Source organism: Tachysurus fulvidraco, chromosome 19, assembly GCF_022655615.1.
Source record: "Tachysurus fulvidraco isolate hzauxx_2018 chromosome 19, HZAU_PFXX_2.0, whole genome shotgun sequence".
Classification (NCBI taxonomy): Eukaryota; Metazoa; Chordata; class Actinopteri; order Siluriformes; family Bagridae; genus Tachysurus; species Tachysurus fulvidraco.
In genome coordinates this window covers 2,864,767-2,892,480 of record NC_062536.1, presented here as the reverse complement: position 1 = coordinate 2,892,480, position 27,714 = coordinate 2,864,767, and the positions used below count along the sequence as shown (strand labels likewise).

Here is a 27,714-nt window from a genome sequence, read left to right as displayed (position 1 = left end):
ATATATGGTATACAGAGCGCAGCATCCCGATGCTGTGTTTGGTGTAGCGTTAGTGTCTCATGTTCACTCTAATCACTCATCACACTTAATAATAACAAGCTCAGACTTATCTACATGTATTTTAACTTGTTCATAGAATCTGTAACGAGTGGAGTGCTGCTACCCCTTTAAGAGCAATGTGCCTTCGCTGTATATTAGTTGGATGTGCGCATGCGCCAAAGACTGACCGCTTCAGTTTTAACACATGTATGATGCTGCAACCGGTTTCCATTTTATTTTCATTTTCTCATACTAATGAGTCTTTTTGTTTATTGACATGATTTACGGAGGTTTTCCCTATGTATGGAGGAATAAATCGTTTTTGAGTGACGCGTTTGTGAGTTCTCCGTCCTTATTTTCGCGGGCCTAACATTGAACAGCTACCCTAAATCTCCATAAACGTGTTACAAATCTTACAGTATTACAGCACTTTTTATTGCCCTTTTACTCACCTTTACATTCATCAATCCGTTTCCTACGTTCACCAAAAGAGCCGGTTCAAAGAGTCGACTCAACCCTGAACGACACAATGACTCCTTCCTAAAAGAAAAGTTTTTTCTCCCTCCGAAACGACTCCATTTTGTGAAGCGTTGGTTACAAGTTAAAACATCTTTATCAGCACCTTTATCAGCAGCAGAAACGGTGATATTAATGTGACAGAACAAGGCCTGTTGACTAAAGGTAAGTTATTTGATTATTTGATGGACTTTGTGTTAGAAAAATGTGGATATGTTGTATATTAAAGTCAGTATGACGTATGTACTGTACAGACTTCCTCTCTTCACTTTATGGGGAATTAAACAATAAAGGTGTTTTAAATAGGATATTTTAAACTAAAGAGCAGCATTTGTCTTTACAAATAAAGATGTAAAATGATTGTGCACATTTGTTTGTGTGTTTTCTAGGAGTGTGATCCATTCCATCAGAAGAGATCAGACTCTTCAGGACTCAGCTGTGTGTTTGTGTGTAAACTTTACTAACATATAAAGATGGAGACTCCTGATCTGGACACAGATAATGTTTCTACACCATCAAACAACTGGTAATCTACGACATCCTTGTGTTCTAGTCATTAAATATTCACATCTGAATTATTATTAGTAAATATGAAATGATTTAGCCAAATGTTTTACTATTACAGTATATAACTATACACATCTAACAGACACTAATTCACAGTAAAAATGTATTGTTTAATGTAAGTAAAATTAAGTGTGTATAAATGACTAAAGGACTGTGTATAATGTTGTACAGTAAACTCAAGAGAAAGAGATCAGAATCACCAACACACAGCTGTATCTCCATGAAGAGTGACATGACTATGGATCATCCTCTGTGGTTTAAAGATGGAGACTCATCACTTCTACACAGGTAACGTCTTTTCACTGTTAATGTCACTGCTAAAGTCACACTTAAAGGGAAGTTTAACTACATAAACAGGGGGCAAATAAATACTGAAACACAGTAATGGAGCCATTATTGTGTGTCCAAATACTTTTTTGTAATATTTAAACTTTTTTGGAAATGTGTTTGGGAAAAGTGTGTGTGTGTGTGTGTGTGTGTTTAATATAAATAGCACATGGTTTGACACGTTTTGTAATACAGTGAAATTCATATGTTAGTTTCATAGTTTCAGGGTTGCTGTGTGTTCAATCATTGCAGGTGAGACCACTGCTTACATTATTGAGCTAATGACAGGAAACTAAGTCATAAGAATCATCTAGAGTTTGAACATAAAAGTGTACAAAACGTAAAAAAAAAAAAAATCCAACAGAGGATTTGGTTGATAAGAACATAGATGAGACCAAGGTGTATTTCTAAGCCTAGTGCTTGAAAATGACAAGCTCAATTTTAAATGAGTATATCTCAAATACTACAAGGTGTGTTTGAATAATTGTGGTACCAAAATAAAGGTAATCTGTGAGATTCATAACAGAAGTTTTATATAAGTATATATGTATTACCAGGTCAGAGAAGATGGAACACAGCAAAAAAATGTTAGAGACTAAATCAGGAAGGAATTAGTGTTTGGGTATGTTGTGAACTCAGAGTTTATTATGAGCCATTAGTTCCTCAGGAGCTCTCGGCTGCACAATTGTAAACTGTTGTATAAAGGACATTATTTACATTTATGTTATTTACTATCGAATGTCACCCAAATGAGGATGAGGTTCCCTTCCCTCCCTGAGTCTGTTTCCTCTCAAGGCTTCTTCCTCGTATCATCTCAGGGAGTTTTTCCTTGTTGCCGTCACCTCCAGCTTGCTCATTAGTGATAAATGTTAGAGATATATAGTTTTTCAAATGAATATTTTAAATCTCACCATTAACTGTTTGAAGATCTAATTATTATACTAGTGCAACAACACAAAATATAAATGAACACAAATACAAACTAAATTCAGTTGCATATTTAGAGCAATTGAATTACAAAACAACAATACAACCTGCATTAGTTTCATTAAGGTGCGTCATGTCACACCGTTAAACGCTTTTGGGTTCGAAGTGAGACACAGCACCAAAAGTTGAGTAAATAAGTACAGGGAGTTTTTTATGTCATAATTACACAACATAACAAATATACATAACAGTATATAAAGATATTTCAAACAGAATTCTGATTTTTTTAATTGAATTGCCAATTTATTTTAATAGTATTATTTAATGAACTAAATCAATTAATAATAAATTACTGACTTCTTCAAAATATTTTTTTTTTCAAGTTAGAAATATTCTAGTGGCCTCAACACAACTGAAAAATGATGGATATTTATGAGTAACAGTCAGCACTTCTCAGGGATGTTTCGTGAGACAATAAGCCCCTGCAAATATATAGAAATGGAGCACAATATTAGAAAATGAATAACAATATTAGTAAAATGAAGCAGTGGTTTAAAGATTCATGACGACATCTCGAAAAACCTAGAGTTTTTAGGTTGTGTATACGGACAGGTATTTTACTTTGGTCTCTCTAAAAACAACATCTCAGCACATAGTTTCAAGAGAATGGCGTTATCAAATATTGTTTGGTACGTCTTTTAACAATGCTAAAAATGTGGTAAGCATACTCCTTTCCTTCAACTCTGGATCCTAAAAAATCTAGAGTTAGTTCAAATATAAAATTAACTTAAATAAATGCTCTACTAGTGAAAAAAGCTACCACAGTCACTATTGAGCAAAGAAAAATCATTCTGTTTATTGTAAGTAAAAATCAGTTCAGTTATCAAGTGAGTTAAAAACTGTAAAATTGTAAATAAATGATTAAAGAAGTGTCCATAATGTTACAGTAAACTCCAGGGAAAGAGATCAGAATCACTAACACCCAGTTGTATCTCCATGAAGAGTGATGAGTCTATGGATCATCATATGGAGATTAAAGTTGGAGACTCCTCACTTCTACACAGGTAACGTCTCTTGACTTTTAATGTAAATGTTAAAGGAACATTTAAAGGGTAATTTAATGAGATAAACAGGGGCCAAGCTAAATACTACATCACTAGAACTGTGACCTTAATAAAGCCACTATTATGTGTTTAAATATCGGTCAGTCTATTTTTTAGGAAATGTTTTGATTGGAATGTTTGCTTGTGGTTTCTTTCTTAAAATGACATGTTGATTTTTAATGCAGTGAAATTCATATGATGGCTTAAGTTTCCAAATAATAATCTATTTACTACAGAGTTATTAGATTATTGAAAACAGATGATTAAGTCTAATAAATGAACCCAGTGTCTTCCTGTTACACCATATCACAGGCACAACCCAGAAATAAACCTAGAGTAACTACAGTTAAAATAGGGCCAGAGAGTTATCTGCAGTTTCATAATACCACATGACTATGGAACATTAAGTACTGAGAAAACTACCACTACTGCAGACCTGCCAACCTTTACGCATTTTGTGTAGCATATACGCATTCGGACATCAAAGTACGCTGCTACGATTTGTCACTTCAAAATACGCATTGTAAAAAACCATTGATGCCTTTGAGTTCTGTTAGTGCATTTGCGCACCAGGCAATGTGCCTATGGGTGTAACCGCATTGGGCAGCAACATGGGAAAATAATAATTCGACCAATCATAGCGCCGGTTTAAAACTCTTCAACGCTACAAGCGGAGAGCCGTCAAAACAAATGTGGTTTTCATCTGTCTCTGTCCGTCTTCAATTCTTCTTACAGTGACTGTTTTTTACAAGTGAGGACTTAACGTTTCAAAGGTAAATGGGCAGAATTGTGAATTTTATCCATTTTAATAAGCCTGCCGAACCACAGGCGTCGTTAGACTCCTTTACTGGGGCATGTGCCCAAGTGTCTGGTGTTGTGCCTCAAGTTTAAGTTTTACGCACAGATCAAGTTTTATTTTATTTGCCAGTATTTATATAGGAAACGTGAGTCATGCCTGTAAACGCATTGCCGTCATACTTTAATGGAAAAGACAAACTGGCGTGAGCACGCAGACATCAATATCCGCGAGCGTCTGTCATGATATAACATGACGAAACTAATGTCATTTTTTTAAATATCAATCGTATTCTGACTCGATTGTTACTGGCACCTGTAGATCACATCTGATGGACATCAGATTTTTTTTGTGAAAAGCAGGGAAATAGAAGCAGAAAGTAGAAATGATGAGGGAGGTATTATTATATGATCAGCCAGTCAAAACCATAGTGAAGTCTAGAGTCTTGCATTATTGCTGAGAAAATGAACACATGTATGTGTTGTCAGATATGAAGTTACTGTTTAGTTCATTAGATCTAATTTATGGCAATACATAGAGTTGTTAAAATAGTTTTTATGTTGCCTTTTCAATAAAAGAGTTCTTCATGGTCTACTTGTATGTTGAATAACTAGATATGGTGGTGAGTGAGAACTATGTGCTAAGTAAAAAGTTGTGATGAGTGAGCATGTGAACACTGACCAGCAAATGTAAATATGTCAACACTGACCAGCAAATGTGCCTGACCTCGCGCCGTGTAGCTGCAGTAAGTTGCTACTCAAAAAATTTTTACAAGGTTGGCAGGTCTGCTACTGTAGTGTGAACTGATGAAATGATCAACTACAATTTTCATTCACAGTGATCTACAGAAGACAGGAGACAGAACAGAAACGAAGATCACAGATACAGGGTAAGATCAAAACCTACATGACTGTGACCCTGACACACTGATATTATAAACCTCTCTGCTTTATTAACTACAGAGTGATTAGATTATAGAAAACATACAGTAGATGAAGGAGAACACATAGTGAGAGCATCATAAAGACCTATCTATAGTGACCAGTCAGAAAATAGTGATCTTAAAGTCTAATAATTGAAGTCTGTGTCTCACCACATCTTCCTGCTTCTCCATATCACAGGCACGACCCAGAATCTGCTGCTGTAAATAAATTCCAGAAAAAGTTCAAATTAAATCTGATGAAGAAGTTTCAGTGTTTGAATGGAGTGATAATAAACCTGGGAACCCAAACACTCCTGAATGAGATCTACACAGAGCTCTACATCACAGAGGGAGACAGTGGAGAAGTCAATAATGAACATGAGGTGAGACAGATGGAGGCAGCATCCAGGAGAAGAACAACAGAGGAAACACCAATCAAATGCAATGACATCTTTAAGCCTTTATCTGAACAAGACAAACCCATCAGAACTGTGCTGACAAAGGGAGTCGCTGGTATCGGAAAAACAGTCTCTGTGCAGAAGTTCATTCTGGACTGGGCTGAAGGGAAAGTAAATCAGGACGTCCACCTCATATTTCCACTTCCTTTCAGACAGCTGAACTTGATGAAGGACCAGAAACTGAGTCTGATGGAGCTCCTTCATGTCTTTTTTAAGGAAATAAAAGAAACAGAAATGTCCAGTTTGGAAAAGGTTCTGTTCATTTTTGACGGATTGGACGAGTGTCGTTTTCCTCTAGATTTCCAGAACACAGTGAGAGTGTGTGATGTAACTGAATCAGCATCAGTGCCTGTGCTGCTGATAAACCTGATCAAAGGGAATCTGCTTCCCTCTGCTCTCATCTGGATCACCTCCAGATCTGGAGCAGCTGATCAAATCCCCTCTGAGTTTGTGGATCGAGTCACAGAGGTACGAGGGTTCAATGACCCACAGAAGGAGGAGTATTTCAGGAAGAGGATCAGTGATCAGAGCCTGGCCAATAACATCATCACACACCTGAAGTCATTAAGAAGCCTCTACATCATGTGTCACATCCCAGTGTTCTGCTGGATTTCAGCCACTGTTCTAGAGAGAATGTTGGGTGAAGCAGAGAGTGGAGAGATCTCCAAGACTCTGACTCAAATGTACACACACTTCCTCATCATTCAGACAAACATCATAAGAGAAAAATACTCACAGAAGCAGGAGAGTGATGAAGAAATGCTTCTTAAACTGGGACAACTGGCTTTTCAGCAGCTGAAGAAAGGAAACCTGATCTTCTATGATGAAGACCTGAGAGAGTGTGGCATTGATGTGAGAGAAGCAGCAGTGTACTCAGGTGTGTGTACTCAGATCTTCAGAGAGGAGTTTGGGCTTCACCAGAGTAAAGTGTACTGCTTTGTTCATCTGAGCATTCAGGAGCATCTCGCAGCGCTGTATGTGCACCTGACCTTCATGAAGGAGAAGAGAAATGTTCTTAAACAGAATCAAGATGATAAATGTTGGACGAAAGAAGATGCAATCTCAGATGTACACAAGGGTGCTGTAGATCAGACTTTAGAAAGTCAGACTGGACATCTGGATCTTTTACTTCGCTTTCTTTTGGGTCTCTCACTGGAGTCCAATCAGAAACTTTTACATGTTTTAGTAACACAGACAGGAAGTAGCTCACAGAACATAAAGGAAACAGTTAAGTACATTAAGGAGAAGATCAGTACAAATCTTCCTACAGAGAAATACATCAATCTGTTCCACTGTCTGAATGAACTGGGTGATAATTCTCTAGTGGAGAAAGTCCAACTCTACCTGATATCTGGAAAACTTCCTTCTTCACCGCTGTCTGCTCTGGTGTATATGTTACTGACATCAGCACAGGAGCTGGGTGACCAGAGTAAATATACCAGTGCAGATAAGATAACAGAAGATGTTATTCTGAAGATGATGCCTGTGATTACAGCATCCAGTAAAGCAATGTAAGTAAAAGTGAATATAACTGTTCTACTGTTACAGTGTTAGAGAGAAACTGAACACTCTAATATGGACTTTGGGATGTTCTGACCTGAAGGTGATACAGAGTGGAGTTAATGTTAATAGATAAATTAGGGAATAAAATCTGCATTAACAAATGAATTATACTGAAGGGCAGATATTAAACATGTAGAAGTGTTGAGAAAAAATCTTGGAACTCAAGAATGCCCCAAAGTAAAGAGTTATGCCTTAAAAATATTATAATTGGTGTCATAAGATATGGGAATAGGCCCCAGATGTTGTAATAGTTTCAGAAAATAGGATATTAGGTCACTTAGGAGCAGAGGTGGGTAGTAACGAATGACATTTACTTCGTTACATTTACTTGAGTACATTTTTTTTGGGTAACTTGTACTTTTTGAGTATAATTAACCCTCTGGAGTCTGATTTGCCGCCGGGGCCCAAACGTACTTTTTTTTCAGATGCCGGCAAAAAGAGCTTAACTGCTCTGTCATATTTGATCAAACATGTCAAAGTAATACATCATTTAAATCTGTAAAGGTTCTACTTTCATTTGTGTATGCTCACTATATAAACAAAACATATATATTTTTTTAATGAATAAAATATTCAGGGTGCGCCGTCACCTTTGTCTGCGTGATCTTCGTTTAGAAACACGTCATTAAAAAGCGCTGAAACTCGGCCAATATCTGACACACGGTAATAAAAAATATATCTTTAGACAGCTTAAAGTATGTATTTTTAGAATAAGTTGGTGAAATAAAAAACTTATGTTTCGAATGAATATAAATCATGTGAAACCAAGTAGAGGCACAGAATTTCCAGCTCAGGTCATTGTCTGATAATGAGCTGCGACCGGACACGCCCTCCGCTATTCACAGATAAATAGTTCACACGATGAGTCACACGCCCCCCCCGTGTGTATATATATATATTTATATTTATATATACACACGGGGGGCGTGTGACTCATCGTGTGAACTATTTATATATATATGAGAGAGAGAGAGAGAGAGAGAACGAGAGAGAGAGAGAGAGATGTGTGTGTGTGTGCGTGTGTGTGTGTGTGTATATATATATATATATGTATATATATATATATATATATATATATATATATATATATATATATATACACACACACACACATACTGTACTGTTTTATTGTTACACACTTCCCTTTTTAATGAAGTCCTTGCTAATGTGTATTTTAAATAAGCCACAAAGGAAACACATTCTTTCTCATAGTATTGTACTTCTCACTCAGATCCTGGCTCAGTTATCCACAGCTCATTGTGTAATCCACAGCTCATTATGTGACCCATTGTCTACAAAGCTGTAAGTCACAGCATGTCGACGCCTCTTCGCATATGGCCTTTCAAAGTAGAAAGTGTCTTTTAAATTTTAAATCAATGTATTGTTTAATGTGAATGAGCAGGCAGGATGATTTTCACATGATTACAAAAAAAACCTACATTAGAAGATCTGTTCTCAAAAAGTCTTGTGAAAACATGTTTACTATAGGTTTTGTTGCCTTATTTCAGTGAGTTTTGTTTTTGATTTTTCAAAAACCACGCATAAACCTTATTTTGACAAAAATACAAACACACACACAAGTGGTAGACCAGTTTGTGCTGAATACAGTGTAATGTCTTTTGTCAATAATTTATTTGAAAGCAACTAAAAAGAACCAAAAGTAAGAGCATGTCAAAATCTCTCAAGGGGCCCAAAACACCCTCAGACTCCAGAGGGTTAAAGATGCGTATTTTTACTCTTACTCATGTAGATTTTTAGTGGAAAAACTTTACTTCACTACAATCAGCATTCCTCTGTTACTCAAATGGTAATAAATATGAGATTTAATAAATAATAATTAGTTTATATTACAAGTCTCACGAGACGTTGGAGAGGCTGCGTTGCGAGAGTATGCTGCGCATCTCCTGCTGAAGCACACCTTTTAGTTGGAAGATGATGGCTAAAGGAGAGGAAGACGTTGCGCTTTATCAAAGGCTGACCACCGGTGGCTTCAAATTAATTCTATATTTTCACTAAAAGATGTAAAAAATAGTAGCTTTATAATGCGATGCATTCTGTGTGCACCATTAGAAATAGACATCGCAGATTACAAGAATTCCAGCTCCAACCTAAAAAAACACGTAGCGGTAAGTGTCAAAATTATGCCTATTTGATGGTAATTTGGTAACTATGGGCACTTTGACCTTAACGTAATACTACATTTCACACACCGTCTGAATGTTTTCCCTCCTATAAGCTCTCGTGCAATCCTGTGAACCCTACGATAAACGTTCATTATAAGCGTTTGCATTTTCATATCCATGTTTTATACAAAATAAAAAATTTAACTTGTGCGAATACACCCGCATCCGATATGCCGACCAGATGTGATGTATTCCAATGTTGTCCAATCAGGTTTGTGTGCACGAGATGATAAGAATTATTAAAAAGTATTAATATAAACTTTTTTTAAAAGTTTAATTTTAAAATTTTATCAAAAACAATCTTTTTGTTTTAAATACATTGTTATTGATGAAGTAATGAATTATTAATATTTATATTGTATTATTTTTAATGTTGTTCCCATGTTTCCTCAAAAATTATTTGTGGTCTTACTGGATTGCATCGATTGTTTGTACTCCTAACTTCATTCACCATGATGAATGCTAATTAAGTTTGCAAATATTTAGCACATTTTGCAAATACAACACACCTGAAAGATCGACAATCTCGGCAACACGCTTCCATGCTTCATTTTTCCTGTAAGCATCTCTGTATGATTCAAGAGTTGGATCATAAAGTAACAGGTGTTCGGAGACCGCGAGAATCAGCTTCTCGCCCATGTTGACGTCTGCATATATTGCACACTACGTGTGACTATCACTAGGGGGTGAAATCCGACAGTCGTGCCTGTTTGTCATGTGCAGTGTGAAGGCGGCTTTAGTGTGCGGTTCACCCTTGAGATATGTCCACTCGGAGGCGGGCTCTGACTTTGGTCAGAGCCTGTGAGCCCGTAGGGAGAAAATGGTCTCTAAAGGCAGGATGAAGCATCAATATAAAGTGAGAGACTGTTGGACTTGGACAGGGTAGATTTTTTTAGGGGGAGAACCTTTTGAGAATTCTGAGAAAATTGGAGGAAACAAAGGGTTTATTTCATTTAAGCAATTGGTGATACAGGAGTATGGAAGAGCAGAGTCAAGTTTTATAGAAATATAAAATACACTGAATGCAAAGATTTAAGACTTTTCCTATGTAAACAAAAAGCCTATTTCTCTCAAATATTGTTCACAAATCTGTCTAAATTTGTGTTAGTGAGCACTTCTCTTTTTGTGAGATAATCTATCCACTTCACATGTGTGGCATATCATGATGCTCATAAGACAGCATGATTATTGCACAGGTGTGCCTTAGGCAGGTCACAATGGGGGCAGGGGGGAGACCTCAAAGCCCTCATCATTCCTCGCACTGCACCCCGCAACCTCTGATCTACTAGCACTGCTCGACTGGTTCCACCATCTCTCAGGGTAAGAGGCAAGTATACTACAAGACTCTTCTCTGTTCTGGCACCAAGGTGGTGGAATGAACTTCCCCTAGAGGTCTGGACAGCTGAGTCACTGGCTATTTTCAAGCGGCGGTTGAAGACCTACTTATTCAGGAAACACTTCAACTAGCACTTCTTTCCTTATCTTTTGCATTAAAAAAAATACAAAAACAAAAAAAACAACCTTTCATTGTAACTTTGAACAAATATTTTAAACTCATGGTATCTTAAGTATGTAACCTAGTGAACCAGCATTAATGTATTCAATGTTAGAGATTTAAGCACTTATGTACGTCGCTCTGGATAAGGGCGTCTGCCAAATGCTGTAAATGTAAATGAGACGAGTCAGTATCTGGTGAAACCAGATTCCATGCAGTGCAACACTTCTTCCTTGCATAGAGTTGATCAGGTTGTTGATTGTGACCTGTGGAATGTTGGTCCACTCCTCTTCAATGGCTGTGCGTAGTTGCTGGATATTGGCAGGAACTGGAACACGCTGTTGTTATATACGCCGATCCAGAGCATCCCAAACATACTCAATGGGTGACATGTCCCCGCGAACTGTGTACAGATCCTTGTAACATGGGGCTGTGCATTATCTTGTTGCAACATGAGGTGATGGTCGTGGATGAATGCCACAACAATGGGCCTCAGGATCTCGTCATGGTATCTCTGTGCATTCAAAATATCATCATTAAAATGCACCTGTGTTCGTTGTCCATAATGTACACCTGCCCATACCATAACCCTACCTCAGCAAACCCCTCACCCACATGACACCATACACGCTTTCTGGCATCTGCCCTGTACAGTTAAAACCGGGATTCATCCGTGAAGAGAACACCTCTCCTAAATGCCAGACCCCATCCAATGTGAGCATTTTTTGCCACTTAAGTCGAATACGAAGGTGAACTGCAGTTGAGGATGACAAGCAGGTTGTGCAGAGATTATTTGGTTATGCAAACCGATTGTTGCAGCAGCTGTCCGGGTGGCTGGTCTCAGACAATATTGAAGGTGAAGATGCTGGATGTGGAGGTCCTGGGCTGGTGTGCTTACACGTGGTCTGTGGTTTTAAGCTCGATTGGATTTACTGCACAATTCTCTGAAATGTCTTTTGGAGACAGCTTATGGTAGTGAAATGAACATTCATTTCCCAGTCAACAGCTCTGGTAGACATCCCAATTGCATGCTTCCTCAAAACTTGCAACATCTGTCGCATTGTGCTGTGTGATTCAAAAACTGCACGTGGCCTTTTATTGTGGCCAGCCTAAAGCACACCTCTGCAATAATCATGCTGTCTAATCAGCATCTTGATATGCCACACCTGTGAGGTGGATGGATTTCTCGGCAAAGAAGTGCTCGCTAACACAGATTTAGACAGGTTTGTGAACAATATTTGAGAGAAATTGGCCTTTTTTGTACATAGAAAAAGTCTTAGATCAGCTCATAAAAAATGGGGGCAAAAACAAAAGTATTGAGTTTATAATTTTGTTCAGTGTATATATATCAAACTTCCTAAAAATGTGACCTAGAGGGAGGAGGATAAAGAACAGAAGGGGACAAAGGACAGTACCTTGAGGGACACCACTGCTGACAGGGAGCGACTGAGAATGGAGAATTTTTTAGTTGAACAAACTGAGTACAGTTAGAAAGGTATGAGATGAACAAAGACCAGGAGCACCAGTAATGTTTAATAAAACTGTTAATAAAATAATATGTGAAACCGTATCAAAGGCTGCACTCAAATCTAACAGGACAAGAATTGTTAAGGGTTCAGCATCAGCAGCCATCATGAGGTCATTAGTGACCTTCAGTAAAGCAGTTTCCATACTGTGTTTAGTACAGAACCCAGACTGAAAGGATTCTAATAGATTATTGTCACTAAGGTAAAAATTAACCTTTGTGATAAGCTCATGTCTGATTAGAAAGTGTTCATTTAGCTGAAAAGTGCTCCCTTTAATGCTAATCTATAACACTACATGATAAGACTTTAGCAAATGTCAATCATATTCCTAAACAGAGTTCTCTATAGTTACTTTTGGTCAGATTATAACCAAGTGGCTCATGTTGTGGAAGCTTTGAGAGAATCACGGACAAGTATAAAAAGGTTCACAATTTACTTGTACTGCTGTACAACAGGACCCAACACTCCTCATGAAGTATGAGAGAGGAAGGACCCTGATCATTGTTACACTGAGTTTTTATAAACATGATTCAAACACAGAAACTGAAGAAAGGAAATCATTGTCAGTCACTGGCTACATTACAACACATGATCATGTCCCGATCAGTAGAACATTACCAAGATCTGCCTAAGCTGATTCTGAGCCTTCAGTCTCACCATCTTTCTCCATCTCATTCTGATGGTCTAATATTTTACAAAACAACCTCTGGTAACAATTTCTAGTCACGTACAGAGAAGGTCAGTATAACAGTGGAAGTTAATACCATTTTTATTAATAATTGTACCATGAGATAGCATTGTACGGTTATACTTAAATAAAACCTTAAAGCAATAGAGAACAGATTTACTAGTAATAATATATTAAAAGTGTTTTTGTAAAGTGAAATTGTTCCTATAATGATTTGTCCAGTATTGGACGTTTGTTAAGGTCACATCACTTCAGGAATTTCTGGCCATAATGTGAGATCTTTGTCTTTTTCAATACAAGACAATCCCATATTATACAGGACAGTGGGCAACTTCAAACTAGATACTAGCTAGTTATCTGTAATTAAACACTAACTTTATCCATTTTAATGACCTCAACATGTAGATGTTGACTGCAGTGTCACTTTAACCATATTGTCTAACTGTTATTTGTACTTTCAGTATTTATAACAATGAGAAGGTTCAGTGAAAGCTTTGAGGACGTGTTTGATCATTTGCACAAGTGTGAGTTCATTATGTTTTATTTTATTTCCTTTAGTATCAGCTGTGATTCACTTGGATTGGAAACTTTTTTGTCATCTCTGGTCTCAGCGCTCAGATCAGAAACCTCCGAACTGAGTGAATTTCATCTGACTGTGAAAACACTGGATCTGTCCTATAATAAACTAGGAGACTCAGGAGTGAAGATTCTCTCTGCTGTACTGGAGAATCCTCACTGTAAACTGGAGACACTGAAGTAAGTTCATCTCTCTAAGAGTCACAATAACTCACTAAAAGCAGCAGTTATATACAGTGTTTTTCACCTGAAATGTTCTGTAACACTACAACATTCAGAACAAATAGATTAGTCATTAAGTGATAATGATTTCTCTTCAGAATCACTTATGAGTAAAGATATAAATACATGAGTAAATAAGAGAAAAATTCTAGAAACCCATGATGGGTAAAAATACTTACTATTTTTGCAGCTCAAGAAAAACTTAATGTCAATAATTGTAAATAATATAATAAAATAATATCACTGGAGAACAGAACTGCAGTTGGTTTAGGAGTACATGGGGCAACACCAACACAAAGTCATTTTAACTCCAATTAAAACACTCAATGCATTTTTTTAATAATATATGATGTGGTGGTTCATTATGACTATTCTGTTAAAATCATCACTTAAATAAAATAATTTTAAATATCACCAAACTAAATACTAATTAGACAAATATAATGAATCTCCTCATAGACTGAAAATAAATCTCAACTAAAACAATGTGTGATTTCTGTTACTTTAAAACTATTTTATCTAATATCAGTTAGATTTTCCTTCATGATTTAACACCATGGCCTTTATGTTTAAATAAAAAATATCCTTATGAACTGATAGACTTTAAATGTTATGTACACTATGTTGTGTCCATACACACTAATGTTGACAGGTGACACAATCCTATTGAATGGTGAAGCTGTGCGTGTGTGTGTGTGCGTTGACTTATGTGGTTCCTTATAAAGTTTATAGAGGTGTTAGACAAAGTTGTGTCTTGTCTGGTGTTTCAGATTAACACTTATCATTGTGTTAATGAGTAGTATATGAATGTGGATTTAGATGAATGATGACTTCCTGTTTTGCACATCTGATTTATTTGCCACAGATTTGATCAGTAATGTTAAATTGTTAACTGCTAAAAGCTTTTCTTTTCTATTCTCATTTCTAAACTCTTCTAAAACTGGATGTGATTTAGTCATCAGTGAAAGCTGTTTGAAGTGATTTATTCATTTAGATGACTAGTTAGTTAGTTTTCTTACAAAAATACTAGTTGTGGATTTAAGGTTGTTTAGCTAAAAAAGTTTACATGTGTAATTGTAGCAAAGATCTTTTCAGTGAAATAAAATGTAAAACTGAAATAATAAAATGATCTGCAGCTCAAAGTTACATTCATGTTTCTTACATTATATGATGAACAACAAACAAACTAATAAATAAAGGCTTTGTTGGTGTTATTGCAAATAAATAAATAAATCTGTGATTTCAGATTTCTGTAAAATTCTTGTGGGTCTGTGAAAAAAGGGATTAAACTCTAGAAATGTCCCTGTGTACAACAATTAAAGAGTGTGTCATTGTGCCTCTCTACAGGTTGTTGGGTTGTGGTGTCTCAGATGAAGGATGTGCTGCTCCGACTTCAGTTCTGAGATCAAACCCCTCACACCCGAGAGAACTGTATCTGACTTATAATAAACTAGGAGACTCAGGAGTGAAGAATCTCTCTGATGTACTGGAGAATCCTCACCGTGAACTGGACGCACTGAGGTAAGATCATATATTAAAACATTAATAATAAATCATGGTCTAATCTTCATCCAGGTCGTAAAAATAGATAAACACATTGTGTATTAATAAAACACAGTCACCGTTGTTCTTGTCAATACTGAATAAACCATTTACACTTTCACTGTCTGGGTTTAAAAAATACACCAATGATCTAACAACTTCTCCAAAAACTAATTAGAGTCTGACCCTGTTTTAGGTCTGATTACTGACAGTGTGATCTTCTCAAGAAAGATCTGTTCATGTGAACTCGGATTAAAACAGAGATTTTGTTGAGATATGAAGCAGAGAAAAGTTACAGAAAACATTTACATTAATATTTTATTTCTCACATACACAACCATACACAGTACGACACGTAGTGAAATGTTTTTAAACTGTCTGTGATTTAAACATAAAATAAAATAGAATAATATAAAAGAAAATAGAATAAAATAGAATAGATGTAACAAATAGAAATGTAAGAATCAGTTTAATGGAGTGGAAATATAAATGTGAATATGGATCAGTGGCAGAACAATGTGAGTGTTTTAATAAAGTTCAGATGTGTTAAATACTGCAATATATGAAATATGTTATGTGTAAAATAAAATCTGGCTGATGTATCAGTGTTGTGTATGAAAGTCCAGAAAATATCCTGTACCCTGTACTCTACCCCGTCCCCATTACTTTGCCCCACAACCTTACTTTGACCGTATCACTGTGCCTCACCCTTTACTTTAACTCCCCCCTGTCCCGCCCCCTCGCTGTGCCCCTTTTTTCACTTTTCTCTTTAGAAATGTGGACTTGCAGTCAGATGATAATTAATAATACCACATTGTATCTGAGGACTGAGGAGATGTAACTACCAGACTAACACTTATCACTGTGTTAATGAGTAGTATGTGAATGTGGATTTAGATGAATGATGACTTCCTGTTTTACACATCTGATTTATTTGCCACAGATTTGATCAATAATGTTAAATTGTTAACTGCTAAAAGAAGGGTTTTTTTCTCTTCTCATTTCTAAAATCTTCTAAAAGCGTTCACTGATGACTAAATCACATTCAGTTTTCATATTCATGTTTCTAACATTATATGATGAAAAACAAAGAATAAACAAACAAATAAATAAATAAGGGCTATGTCAATGTTTTTGCAAAGAAAAAATTATGAATAAATCTCTGTTTACCGGTTTCTATAAAATTCTTGTGGGCCTGTGATCAAAGTGATTAAACACTAGAAACGTCCCTGTGTACAACCAGTGAAGAGTGTGTCATTGTGTCTCTATACAGGTTGTGTGTATGTGATGCCTCAGATGAAGGCTGTACTGCTCTGACTTCAGATCTGAGATCAAACCCCTCACACCTGAGATACCTGGATCTGTACAGTAATAATCTAGGAGAATCAGGAATGAAGATTCTCTCTGCTGTACTGGAGAATCCTCACTGTAAACTGGAGACACTGAGGTAAGATCATATATTAAAACATTAATAATAAATCATGGTCTAATCTTCATCCAGGTCGTATTAATAGATAAACACATTGTGTATAAATAAAACACAGTCACAGTTGTTCTTGTCAATACTGAATAAACCATTTACACTTTCACTATCTGGGTTTAAAAAATACACCAATGAACTAACAACTTCTCCAAAAACTAAATTAGAGTCTGACCCTGTTTTAGGTCTGATTACTGACAGTCTGATCTTCTCAAGAAAGATCTGTTCATGTGAACTCGGATTAAAACAAAGATTTTGTTGAGATGTGAAGCAGAGAAAAGTTACAGAAAACATTTACATTAATATTTTATTTCTCACATACACAACCATACACAATACGACACGTAGTGAAATGTTTTTAAACTGTCTGTGATTTAAACATAAAATAAAATACAATAATAAAAAAGAAAATAGGATAAAATAGAATAGTTGTAACAAATAGAAATGTAAGGATCGGTTTAATGGAGTGGAAAAATAAATGTGAATATGGATCAGTGGCAGAACAATGTGAGTGTTTTAATAAAGTTCAGATGTGTTAAATACTGCAATATATGAAATATGTTATGTGTAAAATAAAATCTGGCTGATGTATCAGTGTTGTGTATGAAAGTCCAGGAAAAAGTCCAAGTTCTAGTCTTATGTGTTGTCCTGGTCTGTAAAGTGTGGGTTACTCAGTCCACAATAATACACACTGTCTACAGTCAGGGTCGACACTCGAGCCCCAGTAAAATGTTCCTGATAAATAGTGTCTGATGATGTAGATTACAGTAGATATGTCTGAAAATAGGCTTCGTCCTCATCAAACATTAATATTTACATCATGATTTAAAACATGAAAACTGATTGCAACGTTAGCTGAAGTCAAAATATCCTATACCCTTCAGTCCTAAGCCCCGCTCAACATAAGCCTAGCCCATCACTGTGCCCTGCCCCTCACTGTACCTCGCCCCCTCACTGTGCTCCACGCCCTCACTTTGACACCCCTGCCCCGCTGCCTCGCTGTGCTCCTTTTTTCACTTTTCTCTGTAGAAATGTGGACTTGCAGTCAGATGATCATTAATAATCCCACATTGTATCTGAGGACTGAGGAGATGTAACTACCAGACTAACACTTATCACTGTGTTAATGAGTAGTATGTGAATATGGATTTAGATGAATGAGGACTTCCTGTTTTACACATCTGATTTATTTGCCACAGATTTGATCAATAATGTTAAATTGTTAACTGCTAAAAGAAGGTTTTCTTTTCTCTTCTCATTTCTAAACTCTTCTAAAACTGGATGTGATTTAGTCATCAGTGAAAGTTTTTTGAATGATTTATTCATTTAGACGACTAGTTAGTTTTCTTACAAAAATACTAGTTGTGGATTTAAGGTTGTTTAGCTAAAAAAGTTTACATGTGTAATTGAGTAAAGATTTTTACAGTGAAATAAAATGTAAAACTGAAATAATAAAATGATCTGCAGCTCAAAGTTACATTCATGTTTTTTACATTATATGATGAAAATCAAACAAATGCGAATAAATGAAGGCTTTGTTGGTGTTTTTGAAAAAAAAAAAAAAATTCAAAGTGATCGAACTTTAGAAACATCCCTGTGTACAACCAGTGAAGAGTGTGTCATTGCGTCTCTCTACAGGTTGTGTGGGTGTGGTGTCTCAGCTAAACGCTGTGCTGCTCCGACTTCAGCTCTGAGAACAAACCCCTCACACCTGAGATACCTGGATCTGCCCTATAATAATCTAGGAGACTCAGGAGTGGAGTGTCTCTCTGCTGTACTGGAGAATCCTCATTGTAAACTGGAGACACTGAAGTAAGATCATATATTAAAACATTAATAATAAATCATGGTCTAATCTTCATCCAGGTCATAATAATAGATAAACACATTGTGTATAAATAAAACACAGTCACAGTTGTTCTTGTCAATACTGAATAAACCATTTACACTTTCATTGTCTGGGTTTAAAAAATACACCAATGAACTAACAACTTCTCCAAACAGTAATTAGAGTCTGACCCTGTTTTAGGTCTGATTACTGACAGTCTGATCTTCTCAAGAAAGATCTCGGATTAAAACGGAGATTTTCTTGTGATGTGAAGCAGAGAAAAGTTACAGAAAACATTTACATTAATATTTTATTTCTCACATACACAACCATACACAGTACGACACGTAGTGAAATGTTTTAAACTGTCTGTGATTTAAACATAAAATAAAATACAATAATAAAAAAAGAAAATAGAATAAAAATAGAATAGAAATAGAAATATAAAGAATCACAAATAGAAATGTAAAGAATCAGTTTAATTTATTTTGGAAAAATAAACCTGAATATTTTATTTTACACATAACTTATTTCATATGTTGCAGTTGTCTGATGTATCATTGGTGTGTATGGAAGTCCAGAAAAATTCCAAGTTCTAGTCTTACGTGTTGTCCTGGGGCCTGTTTCAGAAAGGAGGTTAAGTGAAAACTCTGAGTATGTTAACCTTGAAATGAGGCAAACTCTGGGTTTTCAGTTTCAGAATGAGAGGTATGTTAAACCAGAGAAAGCCGGTTAAGTCAAGCCCATTTCTGAAAGAGAGGTAACTGATACACAAAGTCAGTTACCGTAATAACTTACTCTGTGAACCTAAACTCTTTAGGAGCAGGTTTTCTTTGGTAAATCCAGTGTTTCTTTCGGTCTCATCCTTTTTTTTTAAAGGAACAGCGATGTTTAAACATCTCATTCATTGCACACATTTCAGTTACACAGAGAGCATCAAAGGGAATGAAATGTCATTTTATGGATGATCCTGTCGATGAAGAGGCTGTATTAATTCATAGGGAGTTACATTTACATCGGGAGAGGATTTTGAGGCCCAGAGTGGATTTTTTGTCATATCTCTCTTCTTCTTCTTCTTCTTCTTCTTCTTCTTCTTCTTCTTCTTCTTCTGGCTTTTCCCTTCAGGGGTCGCCACAGTGAATCATCTCCCTCCACCTATCCCTATCTTCTGCATCCTCAACACTTGCACCCACTAGCTTCATATCCTCATTAATTACATCCTCTTTGCCTCCTGCCTGGCAGCTCCATGTCCAACATTCTCCTACCAATATACTCACTCTCCCTCCTCTGAACATGTCCAAACCATCTTAATCTGTCCTCCCTAACTCTGTCCCCCAAACGTCCAACATGAGCTGTCCCTCTGATGTACTCGTTTCTAATCCTGTCCAATCTTGTCACTCCCAAAGAGAACCTCAACATCTTCAGCTCTGCTACCTCTAGCTCTGACTGCTGTCTCTACTTCAGCGACACTATCTCTAAACCATACAGCATGGCCGGTCTCACCACTGTCCTGTACACCTTCCCCTTGATTCTTGCTGATATTTTCCTATCACACAAACTCCTGACACCTTTTCCACCCACTCCAACCTGCCTGTACTCGCTTCTTTACTTCTTTCACACTCCCCACTCTCTCCATTACTCTGGACTGTTGACCCCAAGTACTTAAACTCCTGTAGCTTCTTCACCTCTTCACCCTGTAACCTTACTGTTCCACTTCCCTTCCTTTCAGTCACACACATGTACTCAGTCTTACTACGACTGACTTTCATTCCTCTTCTCTCCACCTCAAACCTCCACCTCTCCAGGTTTTCCTCCACCTGCTCCCTGCTCTCACTACAGATCACAATGTCACCTACAAACATCATTGTCCAAGGAGACTCCTGTCTGACCTCTTTTGACAACTGGTCCATCACTATAGCAAACAGGAAAGGGCTCAGAGCCGATCCCTGATGCAGTCCCACCTCCACTTTGAACTCCTCTGTCTGAACTACAGCACACCTCACCACTGTCCTGCTCCTCTCATACATGTCCTGCACCACTCTAACATACTTCTCTGCTACTCCTGACTTCCTCATACAGTACCACAGCTCTTCTCTTGGCACCCTGTCATATGCTTTCTCCAAGTCTCTTCTCACTTGTGAGCACCCTTCCATCTCTATCCTTAATAATTCTAACTTGCTGCACATCCTTCCCATCTCGATCCCTCTGCCTAGCTAACCTGTACAAGTCCTTCTCTCCTTCTCTAGTGTCTAACCTAGTGTACAACTCGTCATATGCCTTCTGCTTGGCCTTAGACACCTCCCTCTTCACTCTGCGCTGTAACTCCTTGTATTCCTGTCTATTCTCTTCAGTCCTGTCTATGTCCCACTTCTTCTTGGCTAATCTCTTCCTCTGGATACTATCCTGAACTTCCTCATTCCACCACCAAGTCTCCTTATCTCCTTTCCTCCTTCCAGATGACACGCCCAGCACCTTTCTCCCTGTCTCCCTGATCACTTCTGCTGTAGTTTCCCAGTCATCTGGCAGCACTACCTTACCACCAAAAGCCTGCTTCAACTTCTGTCTAAATTCCTCACAACATTCCTCCTTTTTCAGCTTACACCACTTAGTTTTCTTCTCTATCTTTGACCTCTTCCTCTTACAGACCATCAGAGTCATCCTACACACCACCATCCTATGCTGTCTGGCTACACTCTCTCCCACTACCACTTTACAGTCACTAATCTCTTTCAGATTGCCTCTTCTACATAGGATGTAGTCTACCTGTGTTCTCCTACCTCCACTCTTGTAAGTCACTGTATGTTCCTCCCTCTTCTGGAAATAAGTGTTAACCACAGTCAAGTCCATCCTCTTAGCAAAGTCCACTACCATCTGTCCTTCAAGGTTCCTTTCCTTAATTCCAAACTTGCCCATCACCTCCTCATCAACTGTGTTCCCCTCATCAACATGTCCATTAAAATCCGCTCCTATCATCACTCTCTCACCCGTGGGAATACTCTCCATCACCTCATCTAATTCACTCCAGAATCTCTCTTTCTCCTCTAACTCACAACCTACCTACGGGGCATAACCACTAACAACATTCAACATCACCCCTTCAATCTCCAACTTCAGACTCATCATCCTGTCTGACACTCTCTTCACCTCCAGAACATTCCTCACAAACTTCTCCTTCAGGACCACACCCACCCCATTTCTCTTACTATCCACACCATAATAAAACAGCTTGAATCCTGCTCCTATACTACGAGCCTTGCTACCCTTCCACTTGGTCTCCTGTACACACAATATATCCACCTTCCTTCTCTCCATCATATCAGCCAGCTCTGTACCTTTCCCTGTCATAGTACCAACATTCAGAGTTCCTATTCTCAGTCTTACACTTTTACCTTTCCTCTTTTCTCTCTGTGCTCTCTCCTCCCTCCTCTCCTTCTTTGACCGACAGTAGCCCAATTTCCACCGGCGCCCTGTAGGTTAACAGCACCGATGGCAGTCGTTGTTAACCCGGGCCTCAACCGATCCGGTATGAAATTCGTACTGACGATTCGCATGGTTAAATTTGGCAATGTTTTTTGCCGGATACCATTCCTGACGCAACCCCCTCTATTTATCCGGGATTGGGACACCCACAGAAGTCACTGGACTGTGACCCCCATGGCTAGATTATTATTTATTTATTTTGTCATCTCTATGCATTTTTATTTGAGCGGTATCGTTTTTATTTACAGTCAATAAGATACATCCATAATCTTATCCATCCTTACATCAGAAACATCAGCCATCGTGGCTGTTCTCTTACATCTGGGCAGATGCTTTGCGTTGCCTTACATTTCTTTGCAAATGGTAGTTTTCTGTATAGCATCATGGATGCAGAACATACAGTATTAGTAAGGCTAATTACAGTATTTTCCGCACTATAAGGCGCAGTCTCAATTATGGGGTCTATTTCTGTACTTAACCCATACATTAGGCGCACCGTATTATAAGCCGCACCAATTATAAGGCGCATGCTAAAACATACGGTCCACAAAAGGTAACAGAAGCAAAACAGTGAGTTTAGTTGAACTTTATTCTACTATTTAACAACACACACACACATTATTTTTTAATCAATCTTCTCCCACAAATCCATCAAAGTCCTTATCTACTGTGTTTTCTTAACTTGGCACAGTTCATTTTCTTGCTTCCTCCACTTCTGAACCATAGATTCATTGATGTTGAATTCTTTCAGCTGCTCTATTCCTATTTACAACCTACTGGACTGGAGTGTGGAGCACATAATGGTTAGGAAGAAACAAATGTTGTTTTGCAAAATAACGGTAATATACCTACCGGAGGCGTGGCGAAGGTAAGTGTACGTACAGTATGTATTACGCAATGTTTTCTGATTGGTTTATCGCTGCCAGCGTACGAAGTGTGCGTATTACGTCCCTGTGTCAGCGGGAAATGGTCCGACAGTCAATCAAGCGGAGCGCTTACGAAAGTCACACAACAAAATTTTTACAAGTTTTTGGAACTCGGTGCACCAGATTATTAGGCGCACGGCCGATTTTTTAGAAAATTTAAGGCTTTTAGGTGCGCCTTATAGTGCGGAAAATACTGTAATCATGATATCCACCACCACCAAAAAACAAAAAAGAATATGAATAAACACAAAATCACAGCAATTTATATAGTGGTTTTTTTTTTCAAAAAAAAGGGTTAGATTTTAATATAGTTTCAATGCATCCTAGAATTCACCTGTGACCATACAGTCATCTTTAGCTTTTGTTTCAGAATCTCGAGTTCCCAGATCTGCCTTTCGGATACAAGTATACAAGTTCTTTGCTGATCTTTTTAATAAAAAGAGTTCTATATAACTCTTTAACTGGCAACTGAAAATACAGTGGATTAGAGTTACATAATGTAGTTCTGAAATTTTACAGAATTAAACTGTGGCATTTACTGTAAATCACTGAACGGTGTTCATCTGTGCACCAGAAGTTGATGGACCTTCCTCCCTCAGTAGAAACAGTTTCTTTATCCCTATCATCCTGTGAAGATGAGCATTTCATAAAGTACACTTTATAATACAATTTGTCATAATTTATAGTGTATTGAGTAGGCTACTTACAACTGCCTGGGGTTCTGTTGGGACATGAGGCTCCAAGAGACAGATCTTACCATGTGAATCTGTTGGGACCAACAAAAAACCCAACCCAAAGTAATATAAATGGAAATATCACAAAAAGTCTCTTACATTTTATGAAGGCACTTAATCTTCTGGAGTGACTGGCTCTGATGAAATCCCTCCAGAAATTCCCTCAGCCATTGGCCTTCCAGATGGCAGGAGGGTAAAGAGTGTGTGGGGCTGTTGGCTTTGCGCATGCAGCGTGTGGTGTACATGTCCATGATAGAGAGAAGAGAGACTCCAATGATCTTCTCAGCTGTCCTCACTATCCACTGCAGGGTCTTGCTATCCGAGTTAGTGCAGTTCCCAAAACCAGACATGACATGACACATGACACACACAGCACACACACAACAGTGAACACACACCGTGAACACACACACCCGGAGCAGTGGGCAGCCATTTATTCTGCAGCACCCGGGGAGCAGTTGGGGGGTTAGGTGGCCCGAGACTCGAACCCACAACCTTAAGATTACGAGTCAGACTCTCTAACCATTAGGCCACGACTTGCCCCACCTGTGATGCAGCTGCTCAGAATGCTCTCAATGGTCTATAAAAAGTAGTCAGGATGGGGGAGGAAGATGTGCCTTTCTCAGCCTTCGTAAGAAGTTGAGACACTGCTGAGCTTTCTTGGTGATGGAGCTGGTGTTGTGATCAAACTCTAGAAATGTCCCTGTGTACAACGAGTAAAGAGTGTGTCATTGTGTCTCTCTACAGGTTGTGGGATTGTTGTGTCTCAGATGAAGACTGCGCTGCTCTGACTTCAGCTCTGAGATCAAACCCCTCACACCTGAGATACCTGGATTTGTCTTATAATACACTAGGAGACTCAGGAGTGGAGTGTCTCTCTGCTGTACTGGAGAATCCTCACTGTAAACTGGAGACACTGAGGTAAGATCATATATTAAAACATTAATAATAAATCATGGTCTAATCTTCATCCAGGTCGTAATAATAGATAAACACATTGTGTATAAATAAAACAGTCACAGTTGTTCTTGTCAATACTGAATAAACCATTTATACTTTCACTGTCTGGGTTTAAAAAAATACACCAATGAACTAACAACTTCTCCAAACACTAATTAGAGTCTGACCCTGTTTTAGGTCTGATTACTGACAGTCTGATCTTCTCAAGAAAGATCTGTTCATGTGAACTCGGATTGAAACAGAGATTTTGTTGAGACGTGAAGCAGAGAAAAGTTACAGAAAACATTTACATTTATATTTTATTTCTCACATACACAACCATACACAGTATGACATGTACTGAAATGTTTTTAAACTCTCTGTGATTTAAACATGAAATAAAATACAATAATAAAAAAGAATAAAAATAGAATAGACACATCTCTATACCCTCGCCAGGTTGCTGGAGGGTTCATGGGAGTTTGCCAACCAGTCCACATGTGCTTTGTGGATCTGGAGAAGGCATTCGACTGTGTCCCTAAGGTGATCTGTGGGGGGTGCTCTGGGAGTATGGGGTCCGACTGCTAAGGGCTGTCCAGTCCCTTTATGACCGGAGCAGGTGTTTGGTTCGCATTGCCTCTGCAGTGATGCGGTTTATATACCGGTCTGTTGTGGTGAAGAAAGAGCTGAGCTGCAAGGCGAAGCTCTATATTTACCAGTCGATCTACGTTCCTACCCTCATCTATGGTCATGAGCTTTGGGTCATGACCAAAAGGACATGATCCCTGATATAGGTGGCTGAAATGAGTTTCCTCCGAAGGGTGGCTGGGCGCTCCCTTAGAGATAGGGTGAGGAGCTCGGTCACTCGGGAGGAGTTTAGAGTAGAGCCGCTGCTCCTTCACATCGAGAGGAGTCAGCTTAGGTGGCTCGGGCACCTGTTCTGGATGCCTCCTGGACATCTCCCTGGGGAGGTGTTCCGGGCATGTCCAACCGGGAGGAGGCCCCCGGGGAAGACCTAGGACAGGCTGGAGGGATTATGTCTCTCAGCTGGCATGGGAACGCCTCGGTATTCCCCCAGAAGAGCTGGGGGAAGTGTCTGGGGAGAGGGAAGTCTGGGCGCACCTGCTTAGACTGGTGCCCCCATGACCCGGCCCCGGATAAGCAGTAGAGGATGGAGGGATGGGTGGGTAGAATAGATGTAACAAATAGAAATGTAAGAATCAGTTTAATGGAGTGTAAAAATAAATGTGAATATGGATCAGTGGCAGAACAATGTGAGTGTTTAAATAAAGTTCAGATGTGTTAAATACTGCAATATATGAAATATGTTATGTGTAAAATAAAATCTGTATGATGTATCAGTGTTGTGTATGAAAGTCCAGAAAAAGTCCAAGTTCTAGTCTTATGCGTTGTCCTGGTCTCTAAAGTGCGTGTTACTCAGTCCACAATAATACACACTGTCTACAGTCAGGGTCGACACTCGAGCCCCAGTAAAATGTTCCTGATAAATCAGTGTCTGATGATGTAGATTACAGTAGATATGTCTGAAAATAGGCTTCGTCTTCATCAAACATTAATATTTACATCATGATTTAAAACATGAATACTGATTGTAATGTTAGTACTCCTGTACCCTTCAGTCATAAGCCACACCCCTCACAATCCACGCCCATCACTATGCCCCGCCCCTCACTTTGACACACCCATGACCCGCCACCTGACTGTGCCACACCCCCATGTTGTGTTCTTCCCCCCCTCTTCTCATTTCTAAACTCTTCTAAAACTGGATGTGATTTAGTCATCAGTGAAAGCTGTTTGAAGTGATTTATTCATTTAGACGACTAGTTAGTTAGTTTTCTTACAAAAATACTAGTTGTGGATTTAAGGTTGTTTAGCTAAAAATGTTCATGTGTAATTGTAGTAAAGATCTTTACAGTGAAATAAAATGTAAAACTGAAATAAAATGATCTGCAGCACAAAGTTACGTTCATGTTTCTTACATTATATGATGAAAAACAAAATAATGAAAGAATGAATGAATAAAGGCTTTCTTGATGTTTTTGTAAAAAAAAAAAAAAAGTGATTAAACACTAGAAATGTCCCTGTGTACAACCAGTGAAGAGTGTGTCATTGTGTCTCTCTACAGATTGCGTAATTGTGGTGTCTCAGATGTTGGCTGTGCTGCTCTGACGTCAGCTCTGAGATCAAACCCCTCACACCTGAGAGAACTGGATCTGTCCTGTAATAATCTAGGAGACTCACAAAAGAAGCTGCTGTCTGATCTTAAGGATGATAAACATTACAAACTACAGACACTGAGGTGACTAATGACCTTTTAATAAAAGTTTAACCTCATTATCATTACACATTGATGCACATCACATTTCTCTTCAATAACTTTCAGATTATCAGGTTAGAAAATGTCACTATATTCTGTTTAATCAGAATTTTTCTAACGATTCTCTTTAATGCTGTTTTGTGTTCAGTAAAGTGTGTTGATGTAAAATTCATGTGAAGGCAGAAAACAGGGATTCAGACAGTTAGAACTTGTGGAAGTTCTCATTTGTTCTAGTTAAATGTTAGAACACAGATGTTAGTAAGAATGAAGAAATGTTGAATGATTCATTCTAAACAGGAGATGATAATGTTTCTGTTGGAGCAGAGATGATTACATGCTGTTGGTCATGAAGTACCACAGTCCACTTTGTGCTGATTAATTCACATCTTTTTCTTTCATGTTCAGGTTCTAGTGAATATCTGTGTGTGATGAAGACTCCAGTGTTCCTGCATGTCTCCTTACCATGATGGAGAATAGAGAACATGTTTATTATCACATCACATATTTAGTTCTAACACAATAAACAGACTCAGACATGA

At 38.0% G+C, this 27,714-nt stretch overlaps 1 protein-coding gene across 7 annotated transcripts; it reads left to right on the top strand.

Moving 5' to 3' along the window:
* The first annotated feature begins 216 nt into the window (after positions 1-216).
* Positions 217-27,714, top strand: LOC113645412 (NACHT, LRR and PYD domains-containing protein 12-like). 7 transcript variants are annotated; one of them, XM_027150960.2, is made up of 13 exons: positions 217-720; positions 945-1,081; positions 1,294-1,410; positions 3,324-3,440; positions 5,114-5,164; positions 5,397-7,166; positions 13,669-13,866; positions 15,256-15,429; positions 16,724-16,897; positions 18,569-18,742; positions 24,646-24,819; positions 26,984-27,157; positions 27,581-27,714. In XM_027150960.2, exons 2-13 carry the CDS (start codon positions 1,029-1,031, stop codon positions 27,585-27,587), a joined length of 3,183 nt encoding a protein of 1,060 aa, XP_027006761.2. In that variant the 5' UTR covers positions 217-720; positions 945-1,028; the 3' UTR covers positions 27,588-27,714. The 7 variants fall into 7 exon arrangements, with proteins under 7 accessions (XP_027006761.2, XP_027006762.2, XP_047659818.1 ...); XM_027150961.2 differs by lacking the exon at positions 3,324-3,440; XM_047803862.1 differs by lacking the exon at positions 5,114-5,164.

Excerpts from the sequence above, each read along its gene's own strand:
- LOC113645412 (XM_027150960.2), top strand. The coding sequence starts at position 1,029 with ATGGAGACTCCTGATCTGGACACAGATAATGTTTCTACACCATCAAAC. Across the intron at positions 15,430-16,723 it reads CGTGAACTGGACGCACTGAG|GTTGTGTGTATGTGATGCCT; the intron begins GTAAGATCATAT and ends GTCTCTATACAG. Across the intron at positions 18,743-24,645 it reads TGTAAACTGGAGACACTGAA|GTTGTGGGATTGTTGTGTCT; the intron begins GTAAGATCATAT and ends GTCTCTCTACAG.